The 10260-nt window shown below is 47.9% G+C and overlaps 1 protein-coding gene across 1 annotated transcript; it reads right to left on the bottom strand.

Annotated features, from left to right (window-relative positions):
- Positions 1–334: 334 nt before the first annotated feature.
- Positions 335–3740, bottom strand: LOC307256036 (uncharacterized protein; the record flags this gene model as incomplete). Its single annotated transcript, XM_080034902.1, has 8 exons — positions 335–352; positions 810–1562; positions 1647–2067; positions 2183–2532; positions 2639–2832; positions 2918–2989; positions 3084–3475; positions 3568–3740. The coding sequence occupies 8 exons, from the start codon at positions 3738–3740 to the stop codon at positions 335–337; spliced, it is 2373 nt and encodes a 790-aa protein (XP_079891028.1).
- Positions 3741–10260: the final 6520 nt, after the last annotated feature.

Genomic DNA, 10260 nt, shown 5'->3' with positions numbered 1-10260 from the left:
AAAAAGAAAAAGCGGCTCTCAGAGGGTAGAAAGTGGCGACTCGAACATTTGAGAGCCTCTGCAAGCGGTGCGGCCAGCGCAGGGTGAAGGAGACGGGGCACAGGCAGTTGAGGAGGGCGGACGGACTCAGGGCGACCTACTGCGCTGAGGATGCCAAGTACATGGATCCCATCGAGTGGCTCGCCCTGCAGACCAAGAAGTAAACATCACTTGTAAGTATTGTTATAACATATACAGTAACACGCCGACCTTTAATCAACAACCACTGTGAAACTAAGGCTCTCTCTCTCTGTGTTTCAACAGCCCGCTCTCCTCGTCTGCCTGGGCAGAGGCTTCAGTAGTCCAGCTTGTCCTGCAACCAGCATGAACATCCCTTGTAAGTATTGTTATAACATATACATTAACACACTGAGCTTTTATTTAACAACCACTGTGATACTAAGGCTCTCTCTCTGTGTGTATCAACAGCCTGCCTGCTCCCCTCGTCTGCCTGGGGAGATCTGCCAGCCGGCTTGCCCTCATCGGAGCCAGCAGCACAGAGTAAGACTGTTGAACATTGCACAAAAATCTAAGCGTAACAAGCTCTGACTGTGGTCACTAATCTTTGTGCATCTGTTTCCCCACAGTGCTGCTGCTGCTCCCTCCCTCCCTCCCTTGCCAGCCAGGCAAGAAGAATCATTGTATATATTTAAGAGGAATCATCATTGTATATATTATATATTTTATATATTTATTTTTTTATGTCAAAAGATTCAATAAAACCAATTAATGTATATATACATATAGATATATATCGTCACCGATCCGACCCTCGTGTACAGCGGTACATTGGGAGGGTCCTGACGAGGAGAAAAAGGATTGATTATTATCTCCACGGACAAGAAAAATGCTGATAAATAGTATACAATACACATTTGGTGATGTAACTGGATGCAGGTGACGTGTTGCCGCTGTGTGCGCCAGATCTCCTCCGTTCTGGTGCGGTGCAGTATGGGGACGTTCATGGTGTCTGTGGCATCCATGAACGTCTGGAGTGTTTCATCAAGGAGACGCTCCGTCTCCTGTGCCCCGCACGTGCGGCGGCGACAGTGCTTCGCCATCTCCCTGATGGTCAGCTCCAGGTTTCCCTTCCTCCGCAGGCAGTCTGCCAGCGCTGCGCTCCTCAAAATGGACAGGTCCTCCGGGTCCCACTCGTAGATGCAGGCCGACAGCCGCCTCATCAGGCTCGGGTACAGCAGATGGCTCTCCGAGGTCACACCCGCCACCAGCCGACGCATAAAATGCCAGATGTCCAGCCGGACGGCCAGGTGCGGCCACTCGGAGAAGAGAGCCCCCGCTGCGCACACTCCATCTCTCCGGCAGCAGTCCCTGTCCACGTACAGGATCAGGGGAGGTGCCACCCCAGCCTGATAGTACCTCTCCTGCAGGCCTGACGTCATATCCCTCAGTCCATAGCCCTCAGCGGAGGTCAGGACGGACATCAGAACCTGGCCCAGTTCGTTCCCCACGCTGCTCATCCACAAACCGGTGCCGGCAGCCGCTCCCGCCAGTTTTTTGGTGATCTGCAGAGGAGGAGGAAAAGCGTGAGTTAGTAAAGACGTGGCTCGTTTATACGAGTTACACCAGTCAAAGTCTAATCTTCTCACCTTTTTTGTGGAGTCCATCTTCAGGATGGAGCCGAAGGTCGATGTCACCTTGGACTTCAGCTCATCTATCGTTTTGAAGGACTCCCTGACGTATGTGGAGAGCAGCCACGTAGTCGACGGCACAGGCTCCATCTTCGGCAGAGCGGGCAGGTCGGGCACCTCCACACCTACTCGCCTAAACTGCCTGCAGGTGTGTAGGAAGAGCGTGCACCGCCTTAACCACTCCGCTGTGTGCTGCTCAACGAGGAAGGCGCGCAGCCGGCTTACGCTGTTGCCCAATGTCCTCCCCTTCATCTGGGCAACAACCTTCCTGTCGCACGCGAGCCTGTACGTCATAATGGCGGGGAACATCTGCTGTTGGGCCAGCGGAAGCTGTCTCCGCACACACTCGTCCCAGCCGCTCACCTTCTTCGTGCAGTAACTGAGAAAAATGAATATATTTTTTTTTAGTGAAGAAATTACGTTTATACCTTTTCATATTTATCAATATCGTTAGTATGTCACAAAAATAGACATGTATGCACAAAGGTCTTTACCTGCACTCCAAATACTCCGTCCCCATAAAGTACCAGCCATCACTGTCCAACACTTTCCTTATGGTCTTATAAAGGCCACAGCCTGTGAGCTTGTGGCTGCAGATGGGACAGGACAGCTGGCAATTGAGGAGTTTGTATGGGAGCCAGAGGAAGAAGGGGCGCTGGAAAAACGCGTGGAGGGAGGAGGGACACTGACTGTAGACAGCCCGTGGACCAGGTGGATGGTTCCACATGGTTATGTCGCCAGTCAGGATGGCGTGTCCTGTCTTGTCCCTCACAAACAGCTTCTTGCTGACCCACTCCTGCTGCTCTCGGGGCATGCTGACCTTCCAGGCCTCCGGAAGGATGACCTGCAATTAAAATAAAAAACACTTTACTGAGCAGCAGCTTTACACCGCTTCAACACATGCACATTTATAGATTGATTTATTAAAGTTAACTAAATGCAGCACAGACCTGGGGAGCGCACAGCCTGACTGGAGCGAGCAGGGGCACAGCAGCACTGGGCCTAGGAGCGGCAGCAGCAGCAGCAGCATAGGCACGGGGAGGAGCAGCAGCAGCAGCAGCAGCAGCAGCAGCATAGGCACGGGGAGGAGCAGCAGCAGCAGCAGCAGCAGCAGCAGCAGCAGCCCTTCTCTTCCCCGGTGGGGCTGAAATAACAAGAGAGAAATGCAGCAATCACAGTGTATGACTTTTCAATGCGTTGGGTGTGTTTACAGTAAGAAAGACACTTACCAGAAAAAGAAACTTCAGCAGCAGCAGCAGCTTCCACCATCTGCCTGTCATTCACCTCATCCTCAGAGGAAGCTGGAAACACAATTAATGATGTATTAAACTCCACATTACAGTGTTAATACAAAACAACAAAGGCTAACATGATGAGAATTATTGCCAAACATACCTAAGAGGACAGAGACTTGTCTCTTCCTCTGGGTGGGTGGAGGGCAAGCAGTGGGGGAAACGGTGGGGGTCTGTGGTGGAGTGGGGGGCACGCGTGGCTTCCTGGTGGCTGCCGCCGGGGGTGGTGTGTGTGCCACCCGTGTGGCAGGGGGCGGAGTGTGGGCAACCCGTGGCTTCCTGGTGGCTGCTGGAGGTGTGGTGGGGGGTGGAGTCATGGTGGAGGGGATCCTGCTGGCGGCCTGGGATGCGGATGAGGAGGAAGCAGCAAAGGGCTGGAATGAGGTCGCTGGGGCAGCTGTGTGAAGCTTGTCCCTCTTCAACACATACTGCTTCAGCTTGGCCAGAGCGGAGTTGGGGTAGTCTGGCATCTGGCCCCTCACCCAGCTCCTGTAGCTGAAGTTAGGAAAAAAGAGTTCAGAATATTAACCATAAAGACACAATCGTTTCACCCTCCTCATGTCATTTCGTTAACGGTAAAGTCTTACCTGCTGATCTCCGCATCCTTGGAGTCATACAGCTCCCTGTAGGTGAGGGAGCCGTGATTCCCGAAGCCCACCAGCTGATCTCCCTCCTGGCCTGTCCTCCTCTTCCCCGCTATGGCCGGCCTCATAGCAGGGAACAGGCCCGCGTACTCCAGCAGGGCGTCTTTGCTGGCCATGAGAGGGGTGCAGCTGGTATCCCCCCCCCCCTCGCGCTCAGCCTGGTGTAGAGTAACCAACGTCGTTGGTCAGCAGCCACTGGAAGGTCTGCCCTTTGTACTGGCCGAGCTGGACCTCCATCTTGCTCAGGACCAGTCGGCGGTCCTCGGGGTTTCCTCCAAGCGCTGTGACCCAGGCGCGAGCGTCGGCCTCTGCCACCTCTGGCGGCTTGAGAGGGGCCTGCTGGCTGGCCTCCGCAGAGCCCTGCTGTTTCTTCTGCTGGAGGTGCCGAGCCGCGATGGAGCTTGAACGGAGCTGCAGCTCGGCACCCTTAAATGAGAATTTAGGTTTGAATTCCATCTATAGTAAGACAAAAGAAAAACAATTACAATACAGACATTTAAAGCCTTGTAATCAAAAGTACTGAATAACACAATTCTAATGTACATCTAATGCCATTGGTAACACTATACAATAAGGGTACATTAATTAATTTGTAGTTCATTTTATTTACAGAGATACAGAGATTTAGAATGGCTGGAATTAAAATAAAATTGGTAAAGTCCTTACTTGAATAATGTTTAGTAGTTAGTTAATGTACCCTTATTACATAATTACACCAATACATTTGAAGGAAAAGGGCATTTCACACCGACGAAAAATAGCCAAACCCCGTCAAATACACTACTCACATATGTAGGGATAATTCCGCTATACTTTTTTATTGTTTTCAAAAGGACAGTTCAGTTTGGCTGACACACAGCCCTGCCGCATACATACGCTTGGTCGCATCGGCGGCTTAGGCATTTTACCTCGACGTTTACTGGTCAAAACCCGTGTGGACAGAAATGAAATGTAGTCTATTATAGAAAACACATATGTGGGGATAATTCGGCTACGTTTTTTAAATTTTTTTTAAAAGGACATAGCAGTTCAAATTGGCTGCTAAAGACACACAGCGCAGCCGCCGCCTCCTCAGAGCATACACTCTCTGTCGCATAGGCGGCAAGTGCATTTCACCACGACGAAAACTGGTCAAAACCCGTGTGTACTGTCAAATATTCAGTCAAATACACCACTCACAAATCTAGGGCTAAGGTTTTTAAGCATTTTAAGAAGTGCAGTTCAACTTGGCCGCTTGAGACAGAGCCGAGCCCCCCCGTCGGACACATAACGAAAGCGTTTAGCGAGCGGTAGCCACCATGTATCAACGTCTTGTAACATGTCAATAACCCAAGAAACGCCAAAGTGGTCACTTTTAACTTACTGTGTGCCAGTGGTTCTCAATTATTTTCTGTCATGCCCCCCCCAGGGGACAGAAATTTTTTCGCTTTTTCGTTCAGTTTATTAGCTCAATTTGTAACATTTAGGCTAAACAAGAGCAAATGATTCACTGAGGTTTGCATTTCTTTCAAAAAAAAAAATGTAACTGTAAAGGTGGTGTTTTTTTATTATTATAGGCCAATAGGCCTTCTGTGATGCGATAACCAATAATTAATTAATGTTATTATTAGTCTACTTGCTTAATTTATTTTTAAATAGCCTACAGAGACACTTGGAGACACGTGGACATTTATTTACAGCAAATCGCGGCCTTTCGCGCGGATATGACCATACACAAGCACACATCGCGCTTGCTAGCACAACAAAACAAATTATTTATTTTTTTGGTCAGTTGGAAATCAAGGCAGCCGGCGCCCCCCCCCCCCCTGACAACTCACGGCGCCCCCCCCAGGGGGGGTGCGCCCCGCCATTTGAGAAGCACTGCTGCCGCGTAAGATTTACGTGCGTAACGCAGCTAAAATGTTGCTTGATAATTTTGTTTCAAAAATTGTTCTATGTGCGTAGTCTCCCTCCCGATATTGTATTTCCCCTAATTAACCATGGCTGCGATCAGACCCGACCCGACACAACAGCGTGCATGTCCGCACAAAAACAACAACAACACGGCCAACAACTGTGCCAAAAGACAAACTGAACAGCACAACTAGCCTAGCATTAAAACAGCATTGCATATTCACGGCAGCTACATAACAAACACAGTTACAGCAGCATCGGTGCACGGCGGCACAACATAAAGCTAAGTAGCCAACATTACCCTACCTGGCTGTGACAGGGGACCGTGGCTGGCGTAGATCAACACCGGTGCTTCGCTGTACTTGTTGTGAAAGTCCCCCGGACATAGCCGTCATGTTTGGGTTCATAATATGAGGCGCTAGCCGCCCGCACACAACCGGGTGAGTTAACTAATGCTATACGGCGCTAACTTGTTTTATCGCCTAAAGCACAGCCGCACATATTTACTGAATTAACCAGGAAGTCCATTCTCCTGGTTTACTCTCCCCACGTCTTTTATTCCCGAGCTGCTGTCATACAGCACCGGCTCGGCTGCCTGCAATACATTTAACTCCTCGGTGTCTCTCATCAGCCTCTGTGTACAGTACTAGTGTTGCCACCCGTCCCGTTTTTCCCAGAATTGTTCTCTTTTTTCACCAGCTGTCCCGGGAAAAAATAAATCTCTCCCGGGACACAATTTGTCCCGTTCTTTGGGGGGAAATGCCAAAGCCTCATTTGATTTCCTTCGTTCAGTAGTTAAGGCCGTTTCACACGGGCCGAGGCGTTTGTTGCGCCAACTATTGCATTCTCAATGGAGAGGCGAGCGGGGCCGGGCAGAGAGAAAGCGCAGTGTTCCCTCGTCAGGCGGCACGACAAGCGGGCAGGGGCGGTCTCAACGATCCTGGGGCCCGTTTCAAGACCCAGTGTGGGGCCCCCCACTTTTTTTTAAAATAATAAATAATGCTTGTGCATGCTCCCCGCGAAAATAGAAAAAAAAAGATTGTGGAAACCATTTGGTTCATAGACGGATTATGAAATAATGGGCCCAGACTCTTAAAGCCCCCCCCTCCCCCACTCCTCCCTATCCCTATTCAACAGATAAAGTTTGGATAGCTACTTTTTATGAACAGTATAGCATTTACACATAGAAAGCGTATTACTGTACCTTCAAGGCCCCTCATGAAGCCCCTAAGACAGAGCTAATAATGCTTTAGTTTTGCACTTGCTTTTCTATTATTCACCTACTAGTTGAGGGGCCCATGATGATTTATTTCCTTATTTTAGGTGATTCCTTTTTGGACCCTGTTATTGACATGAGTGACTGAGCTCTTTGACAATGCGACATGTAAAGTTACTATCAGTATTTCTGGCTGGTTGCATGCAATTTTCTTCTCAAAGTGCACCAGATTGATGAATTTTACTTTAAAAGGTTGCATTTTTTTCTTCCGGGGGAGCATTCCCTTGGACCCCCCTACAAGGTCCAGGGTTCCCACCTCAGTCTCCTTATATATCCCAATGTAAAAAGCACTGTAGGTGTGTATGGTTATTATAGGTCATTACACTGGGCAGTCTGAACTGGTAGCCTAATAATGGCCGAGCCCTTCGCCCCAAACATCAAGTGTCCCTTTTTTTCCTAAATCCAAGGTGGCAACCCTATACAGTACACTGTTCTCCGACCGTGCCAATGTATGTGACGTCGGGTCAAGCCCAACGCTGATTGGCCAACGCGGCTACTCGTCATGCGTAGGAGCGTAAAAAGTACATTTTTTGAACTCCGCGCGTAGCTGCGTATATACGCGGCTAACGCAGCTAAAATGTTGCTTTAGCGCGAGTGACGCATCTACGCGCCATGTACGCGCGTAAACCAATGGTTCCCTATGGAAAAATAACCGATTTTATACGCGTCTGTACCAGTGGCGGCTGGTGAATTTTCTTTTAGGTGGGGCTGAAATTTTATAAACCAAAACCATGTAGGGGGGTCTGGGGGGATCCTCCCCCAGAAGATTTTTTGGTGATTTTCACATACAAATTAAGCATTCTGGTGCATTCTGACAAAATAATAAAGACAAAATAGAAAATTTCCTTACAAAGACAAATGGGGCAGGGGAACTAGGTTTTAACTTAATTTATTTGCCTTGTAGAATTCAGCAAGATTAAAAGTGCAAATAACAATTGAGAATTATACACAAGTTAACATTCTCTCTCTCTCTCTCTCTGGCGTTAATCGGTATCACACCCAGAAGTACAAGCCTTCAAAGACTGAATAAGAGATAATAAAAGTTGAAATTTAAATCATCAGCAAGTGCTGGGAAACAAGTGATTATGATCACTGATAAAATTAATACATAAACACAAATTGTGACCATATGTCTTGTGTGCGTCACACCACCATAGGTTTGCAGAGAACTATATATATACAATATGCACACTAAAGGCAGGATGCCAACATAGGTTTGCAGAGAACTATATACAATATGCACACTAAAAGCATGATGCAAACTTAGGCAATAGGTGAGGTTCTAGTGTGTTATGAACGTGACAATCGCATAAACAACGTGATAATGGTAAGTCTAGCAGTAATCATATCATACATGCTCAAAGTTTAAAAAAGCACTGCATAATATTTTGAGTTGCACTACTCATAGACTGTAGAAGAGGGAGGGGGGGGGGAAGCTGCTACTACAACTGCTAATAGGGATGCTAACGGAACATGAGCAGAGAGGTGTGTGTCTTATGCTCTGACCGCAGCTGAGAGGGACTGGTGCGCAAGGACCGGGCCGCCGCCTATCAGTGCTCTGTGACGGGGAGGGGCCGGGGAGTCTCTCGCTGCTCGTTGAGAACAGTGAAAAGTGATACTTGCCTTGGCGAAAAAGTCCCAAATAACACCAGAACAAAGCTAGATTTGTCGCTTGTCGCTGTTTTGAAAAAAAAGTCGCCAGGGGGGTAGAAAAGTCACTAAATATAGCGACAAAATCACTAAGTTGGCAACACTGCACGCGACTCCGCGAGCAACCGGTAGTAGATCCGAATGTTGTTGTTTTTGTTGCCAGGTAACCAGTTACAGGGCGCCAATGCCTAGCGCCCCAAACCCTCCGTTAAAACTGAATGGTAATAGAAATTGATAGGGCCACTCTGAGTGAACGAGGGTTTGGGGCGCCGTGAACTGGCGCCCGTAGAAGTCAAATTAGTCAGTTTCGAGCTTGAATTTCGCCGTGAAATGTAAATACAGTGCCATAATATAAATTCAGTGTGCATTCTTAAGTAAAATTAAATAGTTTAGTTGCCTCAAATTAATAAAAAAATAATAATTTTATTTTTTATTTTTTTTGGGGTCGGAGGAGGGGGGCGGCGCCCCAGCGCCCTCTATGGGCCAGCCGCGCCTGGTCTGTACGCTTGTAACGTGTAGTGTGTTCGCACCTTTAGGGTTAAGAGCTAGGGTTAGGGTTAGCATTCAGTTTTAGCCAAACTAGGGTTAGGGTTAGCTCATTATGTCCACCTAGGGTTACAATTAGCCTCATTTAGCCCTTACTTTTGGCTAAACTGGGTTAGCTCATGCTACGAGTCAAACTGTGGCTACCATAACCCAGGAAGCAGGCTAACCACAACCCTAGCTCTGTAACTATTTCTAATGAGCTAACCCTAACCCTAGCTTGGCCAAAATTGAGACAGCCATAACCGTAGGTGGACAAAAGTCACTAACCCTAGCACTGCAACGGGAGCGTACCTATGTTCCCCGCGTCCTATATTCCCCGGGTCCTATGTTACCCGCTTTGTAGTGACCGGGGAACATAGGACCCCTTTATTTTAAAATGGTCCTATGTTCCCCGGTGGTTTGTAGCTGGGGGCAGAGCCGCTCCAGCCCTGCCCGACTCGCTGGCTCTCCCCGCGGGGAGAAGCTCCAGTGATGCCCGGCGCAGTCGCCCTCTCGACCGAGCGAATCTACGAGTGGCCGCCCCCCGCCAGATCTGCCTTTTCAGTCAAGAGATTCGACTATTCGGCGGCCGTGCAGGGCAATTGTAGCCAACTTAGGTTTTAATTATAACACAGCGCTGTGTCGCAAGACTGACTGCGTGCCTATAGAGAAAATAGCCTTAATGTGAGAGGAGACAGCCGCTTCCCTCTGTGAGATTCTATCTAGCAAACAAAGTTACAATGAATCACATGGACAGTGTTTAAATAAAGCTTCTCTTTATTATTATCAATAGAGCTATAAGCAAATATATTAAGCCTGCGGTGGCATCTGTAAGCGCAGTTTGCAATTTATTTTCAGCACCAACTGCAGCTGCAGAAGAAGAATAAAAAAATCACAATAAATGTGTCGATTCATCTGACAAACTACACTAATTACTCTGATAGAATAAAAACTCTTAGAAAATACACAAAGTAACGGTCCTAACCTCTCTCTCTCGGCACGGCACCAGCTGTCTCTTCGGAGTCAAAGTCATATTTGTTATATTGTTTGTTTATATGTATTTATTACTTTAGACTGGATGCTGCTTGTGGCTGCTAAAAAATTATTATTAAACTGTATATAATATGTCCTTGTTTTGCCATGGCTGGGGCTTTTCCGCTCGCTTGTCCGAACAAGAACCCAACAACCTTCACTGGAAAGAAACATAAATCGTTAATAGGCTAAAGAACGGAAACTATTGATTCTCTGATCCATTGAATAATCACTTAGCACACTTTCTTTTCAAAACATTA

This window comes from Ammodytes marinus (assembly GCF_949987685.1).
Source record: "Ammodytes marinus genome assembly, chromosome: 9".
Lineage (NCBI taxonomy): Eukaryota > Metazoa > Chordata > Actinopteri > Uranoscopiformes > Ammodytidae > Ammodytes > Ammodytes marinus.
Note: the sequence above shows the minus strand (reverse complement) of the source record. Positions and strands in the feature narration are given on the sequence as shown.